Source organism: Microtus pennsylvanicus, chromosome 3 (genome assembly GCF_037038515.1).
Source record: "Microtus pennsylvanicus isolate mMicPen1 chromosome 3, mMicPen1.hap1, whole genome shotgun sequence".
Taxonomy (NCBI): Eukaryota; Metazoa; Chordata; class Mammalia; order Rodentia; family Cricetidae; genus Microtus; species Microtus pennsylvanicus.
The window spans coordinates 69,743,835-69,767,643 of NC_134581.1; the positions used below are offsets into that span (position 1 = coordinate 69,743,835).

General features: G+C 39.6%; 1 protein-coding gene across 2 annotated transcripts; it reads left to right on the top strand.

Moving 5' to 3' along the window:
• The first annotated feature begins 616 nt into the window (after window positions 1–616).
• On the top strand, window positions 617–23,062 carry Hoatz (HOATZ cilia and flagella associated protein). Of its 2 annotated transcripts, none has more exons than XM_075967793.1 (7): window positions 617–833; window positions 4,321–4,737; window positions 5,215–5,253; window positions 5,693–5,763; window positions 19,668–19,727; window positions 21,014–21,066; window positions 22,861–23,062. In XM_075967793.1, the coding sequence occupies exons 2-7, from the start codon at window positions 4,512–4,514 to the stop codon at window positions 22,916–22,918; spliced, it is 507 nt and encodes a 168-aa protein (XP_075823908.1). In that variant the 5' UTR covers window positions 617–833; window positions 4,321–4,511; the 3' UTR covers window positions 22,919–23,062. The 2 variants fall into 2 exon arrangements, with proteins under 2 accessions (XP_075823908.1, XP_075823909.1); XM_075967794.1 differs by having other exon boundaries at window positions 727–833; window positions 4,459–4,737.
• The last annotated feature ends 747 nt before the right edge of the window (window positions 23,063–23,809 follow it).

The window sequence follows — 23,809 nt, forward strand, 5'->3', positions numbered from 1 at the left end:
TCTTAGTCTACATGAAAAACAAAACATGGTTCTACTTCCTAGCAAAGACTATGCATTTTAAAAACAAGTTTTAAAAGAAGCTGCTGAAGACAATTACTTTCTAATTAGTGTCATTCTTAAGTTCTTCCCCCAATAACCTTCAAACGCTGCAGAAATAGCTGGTAATCTGGAGGTTGTCTCAAGAAAACCAAGAGTTCAAGGCCAGCCCGAGCTCACTGAGTCCCTGTCTAAAAAATCAAACAATAGCAAATGTTTAGGTGTTTGTGTATGCTGAAGGGGAAGCTACCTCTCCCTCTCTAACCCTCTATACAGGAGTAGTAAGTTAAGCCAATATAAATTTGCCAGACTAACATAGGAAGTTCTTGTTTTGATACTCGTCTTGGTTTCCTTCCAGTCAATAATCTCACTCTATCTCCTCAAAGGTCCTTCCCCATCTTTCTGATCACCAAAAGACCAGAAATTAAAACAGTAAACAATTCCTCCTCAAGGTGCCTTCCTGGATTTGGTCTAACCAAGTGCAAACTCCCGTTTGGGCCTTTTAACCACAAGCATTCTTACTTGGATTAAAACTTGAGTCTCCCTAGTGTCTAGACATGCCTAGACATGACCCGCAGATGCAGTGAGGTCAGCAGAGTTTCTCTAGTAACTGCAGGCCAAATCAACAGCAACCCTAAGAACACGCATTCTTTTCTGTTGCTGTTGCTTTTCTAACAGAACTAGAGCACACACATTTTTATTGTCCTTTTTTTTCATCTTTGAAGAAAAAATTTTACAGTGTAAATCTCAAGACATCTAATGCAGCTGTAGCTTTGGATGACAGCAATCGAACTCAGGTAAGATATTTAAGATGCAACTGATGATCAGGAAAAAAACACGTCAGCTAGGTAGAAGCAGTAAGGATAGAGTAAAATGGAGCAAAATGTAAAATAACTAGTTTTGTAATGATATCCTCACAAAATTTATAACTTTTCTGTTGCGAGTGGAATGATGGCTGCTTCTACTAGTTTCATTTATTTGTGAACATTCAAATGACATTTTGTAGCGCACAACATTGCGCTCTTCTCAAATTCAGGACGAATGAGTACAAAACATAGTTATTTAGGAATGATGTCTCTTGCAAGTTAATTTTACAATTATCTGCTACTTCACTTTAATTCCTTTCACTTAAGTGTTCATAAAACAAACTATGCTTTTGGAGAAAAAAATATTATTTCATTTTCAAAGATAATGTTAGAATACACATAACCTTATTCTTGAGACGTTCCTGGGTTTTAATGGTTTGAGTTTGGAATTTGTGCTGAATGTCCCTGATGATTAGCATGTATTCAAGTTAATAATTGCATCCATGCAACCATCTGCTGGGCTTAGGGATCTGTGGACAGCTAAGTTTCCTTTGTAGACTGTAAGACCTTTTGGATCAATACAAATGGGTATTATTATACTGTGTATATGAAGACACGAAGCCCACAGTCTGTTGAGGCTACTTCCTACTGAATTCCACAACGTTTGCAATCAGAGAATATTATATATCCTCTCTGGGCTCATCAATTAAATGAAAAGAAAGGAAAGACTAACTTAAAGGATAAAAATATTGGTGAAGAGAGCCCAGAAATGCTGTCCCTGCCCCCTCAGCGCCTCCTATTCCAAATACACACAAACACACCCGATATCGGATATGAGATAGGAAAAGCAAGGAAAATTTAACTGTCACAAGACTCGGGCTTCCGCAAACCTATTGTTGATGATCAAATCCACCTTTGCTTCAATCTCACCTCCTTCAAGACCGGTGCCAGACAGTTCTTGTAGACACCCTCCACCCCCACCCCCACCCGCGCCTTTTTCTACGAGTAAAGTCTATCAGTTTAGTGACTTTATACTGTCTGGGACCGCAAAGAACGTGTGCCTACTTTGTGTTACCACCTAGAGTGTCTGATGGATAGTAGAACCAATGCCCTTTAGGTGGTGACTATGTAACAGACATTTAAATAAAACAGTAGCCCGAAGTAGGAATGGTTTCCTCGAGGCTTACCATGAGATCACAAAAATGGTGGCTTTGATCTTAAAAGGGTCACACTTTGACCACAAGGGGGTTGGTTCAATGTTTGACTAGAAGAGCGGCCCTCATCTCACTGCGTGGCCCTGTGGGGAAAAAAAAATAATCCTTAGAAAGAACTCAGGTATTGGCAAGGGCAATCCTGCTCCTGCGGGATAGCGCAAGCCTCCAGCTGAGGTGCCTGAGAAGCAGTTTCTGCAAATGGGTATGAACACTGAGTGGGCTTGGAAGCTTCTTGGGCAACGGGGTAGGAGCGATGAATGTAGGTCTTTGCCCTTTCTACTACACCATGAAGATAAACTTCTCAAGAATCTGTGTCTCCATCTCCCAGGTCCCTTCCCAGGAGGCTCTTCAGGAGCCCGCCTAGTGCCCCTTCTGGTGGCTTCTGCCTCCCCTCCCCCACTCGCCCCGCCCCCTCGGCCTCGGGGTTCCAAGGGCGGTTGGTCGCAGAGCCACGGCCACTCGGCCAGTAGGAGCTGCCGGGCGCGCGGGGTGGACAGATCCTGCTGTAGAGTTGGGGCTGGAAGCCGAGGAGAAGTTGACAGAGGCGGGTCAGACCCGGCGGGAGGGAAGCAGGAGTCTGTCCTGATGCCCAGGGGACGGGGGCGGAGCGGAAGGGTCTTGGGGGGAACGGCGGGGACGGGGGCCCCTCCGAGGACCTGGGGTCACCTGGGGTCGCGCGCGGCCCTGCGGGGTATGGAGGGGCCGGGAGCCTGAGAACATCTCTCGCTCCGCCACCGTCGGCCCTGGCGAAAAGGGGGCAAGGGACCGGACCCTCGGGAACTGCAGCAGCGGACGCCCGGTGCTCGGTTTGTAGGCAGTGTAATTAGCTGATTGTACCGCGGTGCTGACAATCACTAACTCCACTGCCATCAAAACAAGGCACAGCATCACCCGCTGCCCGCTGGAGGAGAAGCAGGCGGCCGCAGCCCCGCTGACTCGGCAGAAAGCGGAGGCTGGAGCCGGGATGCGTCAGCGAAGGGGCCGGAGCACGAGGTCTAAGTGCAAGTAACCCTCGGAGAGGCGGCTTCCTTTAGGGACTACCTGAGTCTAGGAGCCAAAGCAAAACGTTCAGTGATATGCAAAGATAATCGGTGTGCACCGGCCTTAACATTTAAAAAAAAAAAATGTGCCCGGAGGAGCCCCCCAGAACAGTTCCTGTGATTAACTGCCTGTTTTCCACTTCTGAGAAAGCTGTCACCAAGGCAGCGACTAGAGTCAACCACAGCCTGACTGACGATGTGCTGGTCTCAGCCAACATCTGAGAGCACCAACTAAGACTGCAGGCTTTTTCTATGAGTCTAGTTACTAGGCAGTGTAGTTAGCTGATTGCTAATAGTACCAATCACTAACCACACGGCCAGGTAAAAAGACTGAGATTCCTCCGACTGAGCCCCGTGTGCATCATCCATTTGGTGAGGACAGGACCATAGGGAAACGCTCATCTATTACCTACTAAGTGGTTTAGGCAAAAGAAACGCTAGCACTTAGCTGCTAAGTATTCAGTGTGTGCAATACGTGTGTGGGGAGGTAAGTATGCAATGTGTGCAAAATTTTTTGGGGGGGGATATGTTTCAGTGATTTTTAGATATATTGGAAAATAGAAATCATTCCTTAGCTGATCTGGTCATTATATTGACTTGTGATTATAAATCTCTGGACTTTTCTCGACACTGTATTATTAACACAGAAAAATAAAGTGCCACGAAAAATATCAGCTATCAACATTATCATGTGTCCATTTCCTTTCCAAAACTGACTTTAGGTTGTCCATCTCTGCTCCCTGAAGTAATTAAATGATCGATTTTTATATAGACAAAATCTCCAGGAAGAAAACGCTCACACATGATTGTAAACCTGCTTTTAAGGATACATTTAAAATGTTTTCATAATTTTTCACGGTGGGGGGGGCTCAACCCACTTTGCTGGGTATTTTTTTTATGATAACGGTTGCACTGTAGGTAACTTTTGGTGTGAATAATTAGTGAACACAATCTAAATCCAGCTTGTTTCCTAAGATTGCAATAAAAGATGAAGTTTTTTTTAAAGCACAAAAACCGTATCCATGGGTACCTCTCAGCCCAATTGTGGTCTAGGACATTATGCCACCTTGACATATCAACGCAGACCTGAGAACTTCGCGGGTTGGGGTGCTGAGCCTTGGCAATCTTGTCCAAAAGAGCTTTTTAAGTTCACTTTATTCTGCCATTTCGGGGAGGGGACACTGACTTAGGAACTAAGACTTAACTGCTCTCCACTGACTCCAGGGCTGTACACATCACACAGTTGAGGCTTTGACTCCGAGGCTTGACTGGCCCCGAAGGCTGTGACCGCGACAGAAGCCAAGGCCACAAGCGCTTGAGGAACTCCAGATAACTAAGAAACTCAAGCTTTCCTTGTGACAGTTACCAAAGGGACGGTTCTCCGGTGGGGGCAGGGCGAAGCGTCCTGAGTCACCATGGAAACGGGTCCCAGAAACAGTCCTAGCTCCGGGAAGGAATCCCAGGAAATCTGCTCCCCTGGATTACTGGTGTTCACCGGCTGCTCTGAGCAGGATGCCAACTTGGCTAAGCAGTTTTGGCTCGGGGCGTCCATGTATCCCCCCACTGAATCTCAGCTGGTGTTGACCAGGGACAGCAGCCAGCGGCTACCAGTGGCGAAGAATTCTAAAGTCCAAGTGAGCGGTGAGTAATGGGGCTGCCTTCTCGAAGAAGAAACTGCCCAGCCTAACTGTAAGAAAATCAACCGTCTTGCTAGGTATAAACAAGCGGTAATAGCTACATGCAAATACATACACAAATAGTTCTGAAACTGCTGCTATTCTCCACCGCAAAGATAGGGTAATCGTTACTTATAAAAATACGTCCTAAGAGTTCCTTAAATGAGGGCTTTTATTTGGCAAAGAGGATAGGTTAATCTAAGAAAATGATGTGTGTTGACTAAAAAGGTTAGGAAAGCGTTTACAAAAATTTTGAATTCAAATTTGAAAGCCTGAGAAAAAGTTGGAGGCTGAATCAAATTTAGGAACCACATTCCCTGACTGACAAGCCTTTGACCAAGGATGTATAAAGTGTTCTTATTCAATGTTAATAAGTACAGAAAATTCAAACACTTTTAATGTCTGCTTCTCCAATAACTTACTTTCCATTTGTATTTCTTAGAGAAAACTCCAGTCCGACCCTTCCCCTTTGATCATAACAGTAAGTACCAGGTTTTAACACCCTTCAGTGGGTGGACTGCCCAGACTGCTAGGAGGATTTTTAGATGTGTAAACATTTACACTGTAGTCTGATTAAGTGGCACACCTTGCCTCAGGGCCCACACCACTCACCCAAAAGATAACTTTCTATAAAGCCTTACTAGAAATGCAGATATCATCTCTGAGCCCACAGGCACTTTCTCTTTAGAGACTGTTGTTGCTGCCACACAAGCTTACTCATCTCCTAAAGGGATTAAAGGTTTCCTCATAGCATAGATAATTAATTCAGTCTCCAGCTATCTATGAATCTGGTTATAAAGTTTCAAGACAGTATATACTGTGTTCCCTCCTGCTCTATTAACCCATATCCAAATTAATGCCAATACTATAAAAATCATGACAGAGCTATTTCAGATTAAATTGGACTTTATTTACTCTAGAGGAGGCAAATGTCTTCGCTAAAGCCCAAAAGATTCAGGAAGCTGAAGAGAAAGCAAAGTATCTCCAAAAGGTGGGCCAATGCTTCATTTCTTCCGCTTTTCATTACTTTTCTAAATAATTCTGATAAATATTGTTTATTGGTGCTAAGGATATTTTACTTTTAAACATATGCAAATAAAATGTGTGTGGTTTTTGGTTTGTTTGTTTTTTGTTTTGTTTTTTTTGCTATCTCTGCCTTGAAAAGGTTTTTGTTAGAATTTTGATTAAAAATTTAGAAATCCTTGGGGCTGGAGAGACGGTTCAGTTTTTAAGAGCGCTTGATCTCTCAAAGAACAGAGATAAACAGAATTACTTTTCACAAAAAAAGCTTCAAGCCATACACAACCGTCTAAGAACAAAAATAGTTTTAAAATGGGAAAATTGCTGCCTTAATAGGTCAACACCAAGGGAACCAGACCATAAGTCTGTCATCTGGGCCTGTTTTCACTGAGAACCGATAGTAAACACATTGGTGCCCTGAAGCCTCTTTTCAGCAGCCACATGATGCAACTAGAGCTTTTAACTCAGCAGCTAATACCATGAATAATAGCAACACTTAGTTTGACTCGTGGATGAACTCTATCTCACTATCAAAGTAGAGATAGAATACCTACCTGTTTGGGCCTAATCTGTTTAATCATTGAACATATTGGCAAGCTCTAAAGGACATACTGGAAATTCCACATAAATTACAGATCAATTCACTTAACTTTTCTGGTCACAACAATTCACAAATTTTGTTTCAAACAAATTAAGTGATTAAAATAATAAGCATTTTTAAAGCCTAATTTTCATTAGAGCTGGGAGTATAACTCAGTGCTACAGTACTTGCCTAGCCTAACATGTATGAAGCCATATATTTAATTTAGTTCATGCATATCTATCTCTCTCTCTCTCTCTCTCTCTCTCTCTCTCTCTCTCACACACACACACACACACACACACACACACACACACACACACACACACCCCTTTGAGCCAGTAATGGTGACTCATCCCTATAATCCCAAAACTAATTAGAAAACTAAGGCAAAAGGAGCCTCATGAATTTGAGGCCGGCCTTGGCTACATAGTGATTTCCAAGGCAAGTTCAACTGCTTTGGTACTTTTGCGATTTTATTTTCATTGTACTTCATTTTAGGAATGGATTAGAAATAAAGGTTAAAGGCAAATTTAATAGTCAATTTTATGAGCTTTTGTCAAAAAGTAAGAATGATGTGAATTACAGGGGATTGTAATATTATAAACCACATATAACTAATCTTAGAACAGGCTTCCATGTCTTGCGTCCTTCTTTCAATGAACTATTCAGTTCAACACATACTTATTAAGAGTCAGCTTGGTACATGTACTATGTTAGATGTAGTCAATGACTATGATGTATTCTTATGATATATGTATATGATAGCACAAGAACATATTAAACTGGGCATAGTAGCATACCCTTCTAATCTCACCATTTAGGAGGTTATGGGGAGCAGATGAAGTCCCCAGTGATTTGTTTGATATGGGTGCAGACATGTCAAACACCTCAATGCCTCAGACCCATGGGAATGGCAAAGCCTTCCCCTAGTCCTTGTTTACATGGTGTTCATAAAATGTGACTCATGGATTCCTCCTCCTGGGTGTTTACAGCCTGAGACTTCTTCTCCTACACAAGGTTAACTAAACCTTGCTCCTTGTTCAGGATAACCCTGCCTCCTCATTCAACTGTATAAAATAAGCAGGCTGAATTTCCTGACTGTTGCATCTCCACTAGAATGTATAACCCATCTTATCTCAGCATTTCTGTATGTGTGTCTGTGTGTCTATCCTTTCTTCATTCCCTTGTAACCCCAGTTTTGTTTCCAGGAGTCATCTGTGTGGGTCACAGCAGGAGGTGGAGAAAGGAAACTCATGAGTTATGGTCAATAATTCTGGGCTATATAGAAGATCCTAACTCAAAAAGCAAAGATGAAAAAACAAAAACAAACAGAAACACTAGGTGTGGTGGTACATGCCCTTAATTCTTGAACTTGGGAAGCAGAGGCAGACAGATCAATGGAAATTTAAAGCCAGCCTTGTCTACATAGCAAATTCCAGCTACACAGTCTGTCTCAAAAACAACAACAACAACAACAAATCCCACTGAAGGTCAAAATTAAGAAATTTAGGAATGAAGAAACATTCCCAAAACACTGAGTTTGAAAATTGTTTCTTCAGCCTGTATACACTTCTTGTCACTAAAATCCCTTCCACATCTGCCTTCAAGGCCTGGCTCCCAGGACAGCTTGAGAAAGCTTTCCCAGAGGCTACCTAGAAACTGAGTGACCAGCACCTTCCCATGCTCCCATGCAGTCCGAGGTGGCCTCCCAGAGGGCAATCGCCCATGCTTCTCTGTCCTGCTAGATTGTAGGCACCGTAATCAGCTGACTCGAGAGACCCCCTGCAGTGGCACAGCTCTGCCACTGACTGCTAATGTGACCGAGCCACGCACGTGAACTCTTGAACAGCTTCCTCACACAGTAAAGAAGAAATTATTTTTTTAAATATCCACCTCCTATATTTGATGTAACCTATATAAAATACCCGGCCATAGTTTATTTACCAATAATCGTCCCTTATAAAAAGTAGAAGTCATGTCTCATTTGCTTAACTCAATATCTTTCAGGACACTGAAATTCAGATATTTGTTCATTAGCCCATAAACATACAATCTATGTAATTATTCTAATTAATGGCTGAATGATTGCTTATACAGTAATATTTTTGTTGGCATTTTTTCCTATTGTTGTTGGGTCCAGGAGATTAAGCCCAGGGTCCCATGCATGTGACAGAACCACAGCCATGCTAACAGCTGGGCGGTGATAAAGTCAGTCCTTTCCTCATAGACTCATTTGGGAACTTTGCTCGGCTGATTGTCTTTTGCAAGAATACTTCAAAATGCATAAGCACATCTCCTGTCTTGTCAATTTTGCTTTTGTCTCATGGGCCTGAATATGAGAGGAGAGAATGTAACTCCATTAAATATTAAAACAAATCTAGTTTTGGATACTACTGCTTCTCTGAATCTTATAATAAATACCTCCCTGCTTTGTTGATATCACCATCAATAATATGTAGCTTGATGTAGAAAATGAATAAAAGAAGACATGGGTTTTTTTTCTTATGTTACCTATTTAATTTTTTCCATATTGTGAACATACACATTAATAAGTATATCCCAGGTGTGTTTCATATTAAAGAGGTGAAAAACATTCCGTATCAATTCTCTTAAAGCTATATTCAACCATTTTCTTAGATGGAAACCTGGAAATTTCTTTTCCATTTCTCCTAAAGTAGTTTTGCCGCCTTCTTTCCCAACAGATATTGATTTTTCTGTGGCCCAGGTTTTAAACTCTAATGCTACTCTCCATTTTGGAATATTTTCCAGGGATGCATTATAAATGCTTTTCGTTAGTAGGCAAAATGCTATTAATCACAACTACTATTTCGGTGATGGATATCAATGGCAGGAACTCAAAACCACTTGAGCATGTCAAGATTGAATGACTTACTGTGTCCATAAAGGAAACCTTATAGCACTGTATTGGACCATTATTTTTCCTTTGAGAGTTCTAAGTACTCTGAAAACATTTTAATAAATGAATAGTCAGCTAATTCTCTAATATCATAAAACTAATTTGCTTTCTAGTTTTGCCTCCTTAAGAAAGCTCTTGAGCTGATTATCTCTTTATGAAAAGAATTATAAATAATGTATTTGCCAGGAGAGTGAAGAAGAGATCAGAACAATATTTTAGGTACATACATAGAAGGTGCATTGGTAATGTACATCTAGAAGCAATTCTAACACAAGAGAATGTAAACTAAATGTTTTTAAGAGGAAAATGTGCCATCTGTAGGACAACATCCCAGACAGGTTCTTCCCTGGAATAGGCTTTCCGTCATTCTGCCACACATCCTATACAACATCATTCTGCCACACATCCTATAGAATGTCATTCTGCCACACACCCTATAGAACGAATGCTGACCGTAAAAGAGTTCCTGCCCAGAAGTTTGTTACATGGTTCCTGCTTAAAGCAAAAGCAAGTCAGGTCATGATGTCATTCTTAGAACCTTAGAAGCCTCACAAAAATGTTTCTAGACCCTGAGGTATGAAAGGGGAAGCTTTTCAGCATAGCTATCTGTTATCCTACACTTCCAGAGTAATAACAGGGACACTTAGAATCAGTATGTCAGCTTCAAAGAGCTAAAGAAAGATAACAGTATCCTTAGAGCTGCTGTGGAGACATCCCAGTAGAAGAGAATCCTCTGCTGTGTCAGAGTGATAAGAATGGGCTTCCTAGACAAGTCTAAACGGTCCTAGTGGGAAAGAATGGGCTTCCTAGACAAGTCTAAACGGTCCTAGTAGGAGTGTTACTTGGCCTAATGTAAAATAATATTTATGAAATTCTTTTTCTACCATTAAAAGAAGACTATAGGATTGCCGGATTCCTTCTCAACAACAAAATATATCTAGCTAAATTTTATAGTCCGATTTCACCCCATCATATATGGAACAATCATAAAAGTAGATCGCATTGTATGCCCACCATTTTGCAAGCAAATTATGAAAGACTAGTACATCAGTTTTGGGATCGATATCTGAATGCCTTTGCCCCCACCTAGCTGGACAGTGGTGGCACACACCTTTAATCCAACCACTTGGAAGGCAGAGGCAGGTGGATCTCTGAGTTCAAGGCCAGACTGGTCTATGGAGCAAGTTCCAGAACAGCCAGGACTACACAGAGAAACCCTGTCTTGAAAAAACAAAACAAAACAAAATACTGCTTTAGAATTATCTAGTGCTTTCCTTCAAATGCATCTCTTTCCCTTTTTTCAAAGACCAGTACATTTTGTCTTCTCCCATGTACTTTACCAGAACAACATAAAAGCATTTTAAACCATTAGGTAAGGACTCACATTAACCATCTACTTACAAAATATAAATAAAGCTACTGAATGAAAAATGATGCAAAAGGGGTGCTTTTAATGAATGAATCATTTGTAGACATGCACTCACAAAGCAGTTGAAATTTTTGAGTTGTCAAGCACACAAATTTGCCGAGAACACTATGATCCTCTACCTTCACGTTTCAGATCATATTGTAACAAGAATCCTTTTAGTGTGTGTCTGTGTGCTCCTATATAGATAACTTGGCTATTTTAAATAGCCTCCATGTACTGAAGTGTGCCCTAATGTCACTAAGTGTAAAAATACCATGCTGCAACTTATGGAGAAAATGCATAAATCATACAAGCCTCACTCAGGCTTGAGTTAGCATGCTATTAGTTATGCGTTCTATGAAGTCAACAGTATATTTTGAAACAGAAACACACATAAAACAAGGCTATCTGTAGTTCCAATGATGAAATTCTGTAACAAAAGGCTGTCAGGAACCTAAGAGCAATGACTTGATAGTCACTATTCATTGTTTGCAATGACTTTCTAGAACATCACTACTGCAAATAATGATAATCTAGTGTACTCCCAGAGCTGATCTAATAATAGTCTAAATGTACAAATCTGCCACCTGCCACACCTCCCCACATCTACTTACATAATTACTCCTAGTGCAAATTGTACTATGGTCATTTGGACCACTTATACTTGTGAACTGTAGGCTAGTTTTCTTTGCTTTATGTCTAAAAGCCACTTATGAGTGAGTACCTATGATACTTGTCTCTCTGGGTCTGGGTTACCTTACTCAATATGATGTTTTCTAGATCCATCCATTTGCCTGCAAATTTCAAAATGTCATTTTTTTCTGCTGTATAGTACTTCTTTGTGTAAATGTACCATATTTTTCTTATCCATTCTTCAGTCAAGGGGCATTTAGGTTGTTTCCAGATTTTGGCTATGACAAACAAAGTTGCTATGAACACAGTTAAGCACATGTCCTTGTGGTACAATTGAGCATCCTTTGGGTACATACTCAAAACTGGTATTGCTGGGTCTTGAGGAAGATTTGTTTCCTAATTTTCTGAGAAATTGTCATACTGATATCCAAAGGAGCTGTACCAGTTTGCACCCCCACCAGCAATGCATGAGTGTTCCCTTTACCCCACAACCTCTCCAGCATAAGTCCTCATCAGTGTTTTAGATCTTGGCCATTCTGACAGGTGTAAGATGGAATCTCAAAGTTGTTTTTGATTTGCATTTCTATGATGGCTAAGGATGTTAAGCATTTCCTTAAGTGTCTTTCAGCCATTTTAGATTCCTCTGTTGAAAGTTCTCTGTTTAGGTCTGTACTCCATTTTTTATTGGATTATTTGTTCTTTTGAGGACCAATTTCTTGAGTTCTTTGTATATTTTGGAGATCAGACCTCTGATGTGGGTTGGTGAAAATCTTTTCCCACTCTTTAGGCTTCCATTTTGTCTTGTTAACCATGTCCTTTGTTTTATAGAAGCTTTTCAGTTTCAGGAGGTCCCATTATTACTTGTTTCTCTCAGTGTCTGTACTACTGGGATTATATTTAGGAAGTGGTCTCCTGTGCCAATGTGCTCAAGTGTACTTTCCACTTTCTCTTCTATAAGGTTCAGTGTGGCTGGCTTTATGTTGGGGTCTTTGATCCATTTGGACTTGAGTTTTGTGCATGGTGATAGATATGGGTCTTTTTTCATTCTTCTACACGTTGATATCCAGTTATGCCAGCACCATTTGTTGAATATGCTTTCTTTTTCCATTTTATATTTTTTGCTTCTTTGTCAAAACTCAGGTGTTCATAGGTGTGTGGATTAATATCTGGGTCTTCAGTTCCATTGGTCCTCCTGTCTGTTTTTATGCCAATACCAGGCTGTTCTCAGTACTGTCAGTCTGTAATAGAATATGAAGTTGAGGATTGTGATACCTCCAGAAATTCCTTTATTGTACAGGATTGTTTTGGCTATCCTGGGTTTGCTTTTCCATTTGAAGTTGAGTACTGTCCTTTCAAGGTCTATGAAGAATTTTGCTGGAATTTTGATGGGCGTTGCATTGAATCTGTAGATTGCTTTTGATAAGATCGCCATTTTTACTATGTTAATTCTACCTAACCAAGAGCATGGGAGATCTTTCCATTTTCTGGTGTCCTCTTCAATTTCTTTCTTCAACGATTTAAAATTCTTGTCATACAGGTCTTCCACTTGTTTGGTTAGCGTTACTCCAAGATATTGTGAAGGGTGATGTTTCTCTGATTTCTTTCTCAGCCATTTTATCATCTGTGTACAGGAGGGCTACTGATTTTTTGAGTTAATCTTGTATCCTGCTACATTACTGAAAGTGTTTATGAGTTGTAGAAGTTCCTTGGCAGAATTTTTGGGATCGTTTATGTAGACTATCATATCATCAGCAAATAGTGAGAGTTTGACTTATTTTATGATTTGTTTCCCCTTGATCTTCTTTTGTTGTCTTATTGTTCTAGCTAGAACCTCAAGAACTATATTAAATAGATATGAAGAGAGTAGACAACCTTATCTTGTTTCTGATTTCAGTGGGATCACTGTGAGTTTCTCTCTATTTAGTTTGATGTTGGCTGATGGCTTGTTGTATATGGCCTTTATTATGTTTAGGTATGTTCCTTGTATCCCTGCTCTCTCCAAGACTTTTATCATGAAGGAGTGTTATATTTTGTCAAAGGCTTTTTCAGCATCTAATGAGATGATCATGTGGTTTTTGTTAACAAAATGCATTTCAATCATATGCTGAAGACTATTCCTAGTATATGTGTAACTTATGAAATCTTAAGTTATATCATTTATTATATGCTCATATTTTCCTCAAAATTAAAATATCACATTGCATTCTTTAAATGCATGTTTTAAAGTGATATTAAAGCAGTCTTTAAAAAACACACCATGTTAGCCTTTCATGCATTGTGTAATTGGGGTTTTTGCGGGGGGAGGGGAAGGTTGGATTTTGTTTTTTTGTTTTTTAGTGGGAAGAGTGAAACACAGTCTTACTCTGAAGCCCAAGAGTCCCTGGAACTCACAATAATCCTCCTGCCTCAGTCTCCTTAATACTAGGATTATAGGTATAAGCTACTACATCTGACTGTATGTGAAAGTTTTAAAATAAGAGCTACATTCTTAAAGCAATTATTATTGACTTTCTATTCATATATGTATATATATATAAAACACAACTAAAAATAAATATGTAACAGAGCCAAGAAATATATTTTCCTCCCTAGAAAAAAATCATACTTAATAGAAATCTATGTTCTTTATAAAGTCTACATTTAAAATTTATATTAATTCTCTCTTATGGAATGACTTGTAAATTTCTTCAGTTAATAAATTGCTGTTTTTAAAATGAAGCTTATATGTGTTAGAGCAGAGAAACTGAGCCAAGATAGAGCTATTTCCAAGAAGTATGGAATGGTCTTAGCATTGCATCTTTTTCTGCAAGTCAGCATCCTTGCTCCTTCTGATTAATAACCCTCTGTCACGTTCTGTCTGTTCCCTTAGATGACTGCAGTAGTCCTGTTTCTACCCATTCCCATAGATCACTGCGGTTAGTCCTGTTTCTACCCATTCCCATAGATCACTGCGGTTAGTCCTGTTTCTACCCATTCCCATAGATCACTGCGGTTAGTCCTGTTTCTACCCATTCCCATAGATCACTGCGGTTAGTCCTGTTTCTACCCATTCCCTTAGATCACTGCGGTTAGTCCTGTTTCTACCCATTCCCTTAGATCACTGCGGTTAGTCCTGTTTACAAAACTCAGATTGCTTCTCGAGAAAGTTTTCAGCAATTATTCAGCTAGTCTTTTAAACACAGTAGCTTATTTGAGAGATGACAGCTCTGCATCTTATTACAGTGGTGAATATAAACTCACACTGCAGCGATCGTGGCATCTACACATCACGTTCCGGGAGGCAGGCACAAAGAACGGTGCAAGTTCATGAATGGAGCTGAGCAGAGTTTTTGCATTTTGAAATCAAGTCCAGATATGTGGGTATCTGAAACAACAAACGCATGGAGTGTGGCGTCCACGAGAACTGTAGCAAGTTCAAATCCTGGTTTGTCAGTTACTGCTTGGTTCAGTGCCCCTGAGAGAGGATGTGTAAGAAACAGCAAGTGTTGTGAGGCTAAATTCACACAAGGCCTGAGGCCTAGGAGTTACCCAGTGAAATTGTGGTCAGGCCTTCTCTGCTCTTTCTCCCTCCCATTCTTTTCAACATTTGAAGGGATTAGAAGAATGTTTCCTCTCATAAAAATAATGTTAATAGCTACAACTTATTAAATGACCACCATCTGCCATTCACTATATTAAGCACTTTTATCATCTCCAATTTTCACAGCTTTCCCCGTAGAAGAGAAATAAGATTCAGGAATGTGCTCTTTTGATAACCCAAGACCACAAACTTCTAACCTATGCTAGTGATTACAGCTGGAGGGAGGAAAGAAGGAGTTAGCTAAACTGCAGTCATTAATCTCAATATAAAATTGGGATCCTAGCCCAACATACCCGACTTCACTAACCCATGCTGCCACTTAAATTGTCTGGCTTTGAAAAACCAAGAAATAAGAACTAAATGTTTTACCTCCAGAGTGATACAAAAATTTATTAATCATCCAATGAACACTAAACTTATATATAGTATTGTCATATTCTAATTTCATGTAATCAACTGTTATTTACTATTTTTTCAGGGAGAGCATGAATATAAATAATAAAAATAAAGAATAAAGTAATCATCAAAAGTTAATGTTTTAAATGTTAATTATGATCCCCTTATAGTATTGTGTTAGAGGCTAATTAAATTATCAAAATGCTTTATAAATATTAACTTCTAATAAATAATTCATCCAAAACATGGTTGAAAATGAACTACTCATGATGTGAATTGCAAGGATTTCTTCTCACCACTGAATTGCATTTAGCTTTCCTGGAAGAAATTTCCTAGAATAGTTCACAACATTTTGTTCAGAGGACACAGTTGTTTACAGCAGTTTTGTTATTCATTCCCAGGAAACATGTCCAGGAAGCAGAAATCAAATCTCATTTAAAATCTTTGAGTCTGGGGTTGTAGGTACTAAAATTTATTCTGATAAAAAAGGACCTGAAATCCGAGGGAAAAAATTAATATTATATTTTCTATTATTTTTAATCTTATTAGTATTCATCTTTTTATACTAGAAGCATGTGGCAATTTAGTTTCCTATCATGTGCCAAGAGTTACACAAACAAAAGAATTATAAAATTTTGATTTTAGAGAATTTTTATAACTAAACCAATTTTTAATTTCATTTTCTAAAACATTGAGGAATACACTTGGCTACTACTTGTGTTACACAATACAATACAATGATTCTATTCATACAACCACAACTCAAGCAATTCGAGTCAATAGAAATGTATTAAAATCACATTCTAGGCACCTCTGAGCTCTAAAGGAAAGGATGGTAAGGTTCTAAAAGAGACACGCAGCCACTAAGAAAGAGAGAAGAGCAGTGGAGTAAGGTAGAGCATCACGTCATCACAATATGGGAGGGCTTCACTCCAACTGAGGACACACGTCATGGAAGAGCTGAAGAAACCAACACAGAACCTGTGCAACGGCGACATCCCAGGTCTCTACTGGCAGACACTGCTTTATCGAACCTGTAACAGTTGATAGGTCATACACAAGTTTGCTTAGTTACAAGAGTTCATGCTTTTTCATACATCACTATGATATAGATGGTTCTAAATGCTAGATATAAAGTACAAACCTTCTTCCAAAATACTAAAATTTTGTAGGCTCATAAGGCAAATTTTGGGCTGGGCATGATGATGCACACCTCTAACCATGGCACTCAGGAAGCTGGGGTAGGCAGCTATGAATTCAAGGCGAACCTGCACCACAGAGAGAGTTCCAGGATGAGCAGGGCTGCATACTGAGATACTGCCTCAAAAAAGAGTTTTGAAACAATGAGACACTTAAGGAAATGCTCAACATCCTTAGCCATCATAGAAATGCAAATCAAAACAACTCTGAGAGTCCGTCTTACACCTGTAAGAATGGCCAAGATCTAAAACACTGATGAGAACTTAGGCTGGAGAGGATGTGGGGTAAAGGGAACACTCATGCATTGCTGGTGGGAGTGCAAGCTGGTACAGCCCCTTTGGATATCAGTAGGGCGATTTCTCAGAAAATTAGGAAACAATCTTCCTCAAGACCCAGCAATACCAGTTTTGAGTATGTACCCAAAGGATGCTCAATTGTACCACAAAGACATGTGCTCAACTATGTTTATAGCAGCATTGTTTGTCATAGTCAGAACCTGGAAACAACCTAAATGCCCCTTGACTGAAGAATGGATAAGGAAAATGTGGTACATTTACACAATGGAATAAAATTACACAGCGGGGGAAAAAAATGACATCTTGAAACTTGTGGGCAAATGGATAGATCTAGAAAACATTACATTGAGTGAGGTAACCTAGACCCAGAAAGATGAATATAATATGCACTCACTCATAAGTGGCTTTTAGACATAAAGCAAAGAAAAACAAGCATACAATTCACAATTCCAGAGAACCTAAACAACAATGAGGACCCTAAGAGGGACATACATGGATCTAATCTACATGGGAAGAAGAAAAAGACAATATCTCCTGAGTAAATTGGGAGCATGGGGATCATGGAAGAGGGTAGAAGGAGAGGGGAGAAGAAGGGGAGCAGAGAAAAAAAATATACCTCAATAAAAACAACTTTTAAAAAGAATAGAAAACAAATTCATACATTTTAAATACAAATCCAAAGCACTCCGTAGAACTGGCCAGCTGACAATCATGAGCCTTCCCTCTGTCGCAGGGATCCTGGCGTCACTATCTTCTCAGCCAAGTCATGGAGACTGAAGAATAAGCCTGAGGAATTAGCAATGTGCAGCTTGGATGGTGTTGTACACCGCTTCCTCTGCCTCAGAAGCTTTCCCTATCCTGTTTCCACATGGGACTCACCCTCTCTAACCTCTGAATCCCAGTCCCCACACACACCCTCATGGGAACGAAGGGTTCTTGACCTCAGTTCTCTCCTTAGGCTCTCCTAAACCCGTCATGGAGCACTAGAAACCACCCACTTGAGCTTTTCTCTGTAGAAAGGAAGTCTTTTTCCAGGAAGGGATTATTCTTGTTCAGCCACTAACATGGCAGTGTGATAGCCTAAGTGCTAATTATGAATTAAAATAAACTATTACCTTTTAAAAAATGATTTGGAGATACAGTTGATATGGATGAAATTAGTTAAGATGGAATCACACTCGGATAGGGTGAGCCCCTAATCCATTATGACAAGTCATCAGAAGAAGGTGACCCTGACTATCTGAGAAAAGGAAGGAGATCAGTGGGTGTGGAAAGAGGAATAAGAGATGTTGATATGGGGTGAAAGTGATCAAAATACACTATATACAAATATTAAAGTGTCATAAAGAAACTCCACTATATATAATTAATGTGTGCTGTAGCCCGATTAATAAAATCTCAAGAGACAGATATTGGGGTTCAACCTGAAGACCAGAAAGGCAAAGCAACCAACCACTGGCTCTTACCTCGACCTCAGTCTGAAAATGGTGATCCTGCCTCTGGGAATCTCAGAATGAGACTAAGAATTGTCTCCTTCTGTTTTATAATCCTCTCTAGTTCTAGGATTAAGAGTATGCACCACTACCATCTGGTTTCTATGGCAAAATAGTATGGCTACTGGGATTAAAGGTGTGTGTCACTGCTGCCTGATCTGTAAGGCTGGCCAGTGTGGCTGTTTTACTTTTCTGATCCTTAGGCAAGCTTTATTTATTAAAATACAAATGAAATGCCACTACAGTGTGTTAATAAAAACTTTAAGATGGGCATAGTAAACAAGACTTTTTGAGGCTGCTTCTTCCACAATAGGATATACTATTTTATGATTAAATTTTTTTGTAAGTAGAACATTGTAATAATAAAAAAATAAGCACAACTCCCTCCCCAAATGTGACTGTGAGACATAAGGGAGAACGCCACGTGACAGCAAAGGCAGAGACTCTAGTTCTATAAGCCAAGGAACAGCATAGATAGCCAGCAGGCCACTAGACCATAGGAAGAGGCATTTCAGAGGAAGCATGGCCTTGCATACTCCTTGGATCTGGACAACTCGCCTCCAAAACTGAAAGAAAAGATGTTGTTTTAAAAAAATGTATATTACTTTGAAATAGAAGCCCAAGCGCAATGCATAATACATTTGGATGGACAGATTGACTTGGGATTTTCCCATCTCTGAAAAACGTGTTTTATTCTTACTTTGTATTTCTTTCTTTTAGTCTTGTACTAAACAGAATGTCCTTTCGCTGAGTTTGTCTGATCTTAGTTTATATATTGATATATCTTCATGCCTGTGATAAGTTTTATTCTCATGAAAACTCACCTAGTATATGAAATCTGATAGCCAAGGAAGAAAAGGGAGAGTTACAGGAAAAGCTTTGTTATTAAGTACAAGTTCTAAGGCCAGCACTCTTTCGTTGTAAGCTTGGGTGAGATGTGATCTCTGGGTTTACTGATCATATATCTACCTGCCATTTAGGCTCACTTTCCTTCCGTGGCCAATAGCTAAGATTTTGTCATCAGATCTGTCATTGAACTGCTTGAGTAAATTGTTTACCCTAACTCTGCCCCAGTTTCCCCCACCTGTCAAATGGAAGAGGAAATGTCAAATTCCTGAATTATTAAAATCATAATTAAGTATTTTAAGATCTTAGGCTAGCTCACATGATAAGGGCTAAATAGAAATTAGTTGTTATGAGCAAAACCTGTATGTTTAAAATCAAAACCAAATTATTCTGTATAGATCTATTGTGGAAATCACATTTTAACATCCCACTAATGCCAGAAGAAAAGGAAAAATTTCACCTTCGCAGATACAGGCTTTACTATTGTGTCAAAAGGCTCACTCTTTTTTTCTTCTTCAAATAGGCCAAAAAGAGAGATGAGATTCTCCAACTCTTAAGGAAACAAAGAGAAGAGAGAATTGCGGTAAGAACGGTGGTGGGGCACTGGATGGCTGACTGAAGGCATGCATGATCTGTGGCAAATGTTCAGAGGTTCTTCTGACCCTTTAAATCTATACTCTCATGTTCTGAGTCTTCTATGCACCAAAGGCTGGGAAAACAGAAATTAAATAACTGGACAACCCATAAACCAGAGACAACTCCAAAATTTGTAACTCTGATGGCAGAAGAAACAAGGTGTATAGGTCAGGGAGTCTATTTGATGTGGGATTTCCCCTCTGTATGCTATGAATATGTTTTATTATCATTGTAAATAAAGAAGTTGCTTTGGCCTATGGAAGAGCAGAATAGAGCTAGGCAGGAAAAACTAAACTGAATGCAGGGAGAAAGGAGGTGGAGTCAGGGAGACACCATGTAGCAGCGGAAGGAGAAAGATGCCGGAACCTTACCAGGAGGCCATAGTCTTGTGGTGACACATAGATTAATAGAAATGAGTAATTTAAGAGCTAGCTAGGAATATGCCTAAGCCATTGGCCAAACAGTGTTGTAATTAATATAGTTTTCGTGTGATTATTTGGGTCTGGACAGTCAGGAAATGAACATGAAGTCTCCGATCACATCTATTGTTCACATATTATAAAGTTGTAGTCTATTAATATTGACTACTTCATTGCTAATGACTTTACAATGATTGATCTTCGTAGACCACAAAAAATTACAACTTAAGTGATTCAAACTTTTATAAAAAATAACTCACTAGAAATATAGGGATATTCAAACACAAACTTTTGAATGTGCCTCAAATTCTGTAATCAGAACATCTTTAACTCAATGGTTTTCAAATGTAAGAAGCTTGTCTTTCTAAACTCTGTGAAGATTTTCACCTTAGACAGTTTTCAAGTGAATACATTTCAGACAGAGGAAGTAAGTGCTGGGCCAAGATTATCTCAGGACCTGTACCTTGAGGCCTATAGGACAGAGAAAAGCCTAGCTCAAGTCTGAGGGATAGTCTCAAAGGTACCAAGGATGAGACAGCAAAATCTATGTAGACATCCCTCCAGCCAGAGGGAGGGCTTGGCTGTCTCTCATTGGCTAGAGGTATCCCCACATGACATGATGTCATGTAACCTATATAAGCTGATGCTCACAGATATAAACTGAGTTCCTGCTTTGACTTGACTCCCTATCACGTCTGATTGTCCTGCGCAGTGGGGCTACAGAACAGGCGGATAGCGCACTCACCTTTCCCTGGGGAATAAGGTTAAAGAGACCTGGCAGTAAGCATTTTCCCTTTTTATTTTTTTTTTCTAGAAAGAACTGATTTCATTACCTTATAAGCCTAAGGACAAAGTACCTGAAGCAAAGTAAGTTTACTTCCAAAAATCCTCATCTTTTTATTTACTGTCTTTAAAGAACATTTTTATTTGTCTCCTACCAACAAATCTAAAAACCCTATGCCACTGTGTTGGAGTTTCTTGCCTTAAATAGACACACTCGTAACTGTGCTCAAGCCTGCGCACATCTGTGGGATATGCACACGTGTGTGAGTGCACAGTGGAGAGCAGGTACTGGAGCCTCTGTGTGCCTCGCTGTCCCTTCTCACCCGTCTTCATGCCCTCCCAGCTCCACCTCCCCATGAGCAGCCTGCCATCATAGTGCATCCTCAGACCTCATCGATAACCAGCTCCGATCCCACCAATGACGTGGCTACACCAGCCTGTAGGTGACAGAATGTTAGAATGGTCAGCAAATAGCCTTAAGGAAGAAGGATTCTGTCTACATAGATTTTTTTTAATATCACTAATTACCTCTCTATTTTCTACATTATGCCTCACATCTTTGTTTCTTACTTTCAAGCAAGATGATCTGACTTACCGCCTGTGAGGGGAGGAAGGCAGCCTAAAGGAAAGACTTAACTGGCCCAGATGGTGGACGAAGGCTGCTTCATGAATGGCACAGACATGGCTGGGTGCCTTAGAATATGCTGCACTTTTTCAGAATATTGTGTTACTGTCCTTGTTTATTTGAATATACAAGTGCATTATTTTACAACTTTAACCTAATTTTTAGTGAATAAATGAGTTTAGTGGGATCATTTACTAGAGCAGGGATGATTCAGAAGCAGCTTTATCAATGAAAATTAAGTCCCACCCTGAATAAGTTTTATACCTCTTACAGAATTTAACATTTGGGCATGAGGAAGTATCATATGGAACCCCAGAGAGGTTTTTGTAAGGGTCTCTTGTGACCCTCTTCCCTCTAGAAGTGAATGCTGACAGTCCCGTTATCATAGACATAGCTATCTATTGTGTCGATTATTCCATTGATTCAGGGTCAAGGTTAAAATGATTATTTTAAATTTTAAGTTCTTACTTAATTTCTTTTGTAATATATTCTCTCCTTAATCCCAAAGCCTGAGTTTCTTTCCATTTCACAGTGACATCTTCCTCTGCACTTAAAGATCATCCTTTTGACAATCACACACTACTATGTGTCCATATTTTATAATTAGTTAGCTCACTACTCTTAAGTTATTTAATAGTTCACATAATTTTATGCCTTGTCTATAAATATATTATAGGTTCCCTGAGAAACTGGATCGCCCAACGTAAGTCAATCTTGGGATTCAGAATATATTTGTCTTAAAAATCTGAAATAGCATGTTATTAAGCATTAGCTAATTTGGAAATTGATGCCTCTATACTGTACACTAACTTATACAAACATTTCTTAAATTCTTAAATATTTTTTCCTTCATCTTGTCCACTCAGCCTCAAATTCCTACACACAGTGATGCAGGCTAAAATCCTTCCTCAATAGACCTTCTCAGGATAATCTGTGCCCTTTCCAGCAGAAAGTAAATTCATAGTGATGCTTTAAAAGTGAAACATTTAGCATTTGCCCCAGTGATATTTGCATTTTCAAGGGTAACTGAGTCAGTTAGGGTAGGAGGCTATGGCCTCCTTCACAGCACACTTCTCAGTAAGATAATCATTTTTCTCACAGCTGTTCCGCACTTGGACACAAGCCTTACTACACATTCAGAATCCACAGTGGTGCCTACTGGGGACATTTTCAAAAGTCATTTCCCTACTACATCGTGATCATGATGACTGATGCTATTATATGGGTGTACTGACTCTTTCTGTTGCCTACAGGGAAGTCTCATCAGAATCAGACAAACAGGACCAAGAAGAAGTCAAAGCCTTGCAATGATCTGATTGACATATTGTAGCAGGTGACTGACTTGTATTCACCTTTGAAGCAAGTTATACTTACATCAGGATCACCAAGTAAAAAGTGTGCAGATTTCCAGGAATTTGACAATTACTGAGCATTCATGTTAAAATATACTAAAATAAAAGTTAAGAATGTAGACAGGTTGATTTTGTCAGTCATTGAACATTTGTGTCTATTTTATTTATTTGTTTGACGTCATACTATAATCACCTTTGTCATCTTACACATCCCAAACTCCTGCTTTTTGTTTTATTTGAAGGGTATTTGTAGAATGTATATATTTTATTTGTATTAGGAATACTCAATAAACAAGATTAAGGGGCTCTATATGCCCCCCGAGTCTACTATAAGCAAAATAATAAAACAAGGATGAAAAGGCATTCTTAAAAACCTAAAGTCTTCTCTTAAAAATATCTCTTTCCCAGCCAGGCGGTGGTGGTGCACATCTTTAATCCCAGCACTTGGGAGGCAGAGGCAGGCAGATCTCTGTGAGTTCAAGGCCAGCCTGCTCTACAAGAGCTAGTTCCAGGACAGGCCCCAAAGCTACAGAGAAACCCTGTCTTGAAAAACAAAACAAATACAAAAACAAAAAATATCCCTTTCCAAAAGTATGGCTTATTCCATTTCTAGAACAGGCCTGAAACCAGGACTGAACTGCCATCTTATAGATAGGTGTATAACTCTACTGCCAATCCACCTCACTCAAAGCCTACTCCCTTTGGTATATATTGGAAACAGAAAGTTAAGGATTTGTCCCTCGGCACTGTCGAGAAGCAAAGGTATCCTATCATGCTGAAATATTTATCAGACAGGTGGCTCTCATGAAGACTGACAGAGAAGATTGTCACAGCCTAAAGTTTAAGATCA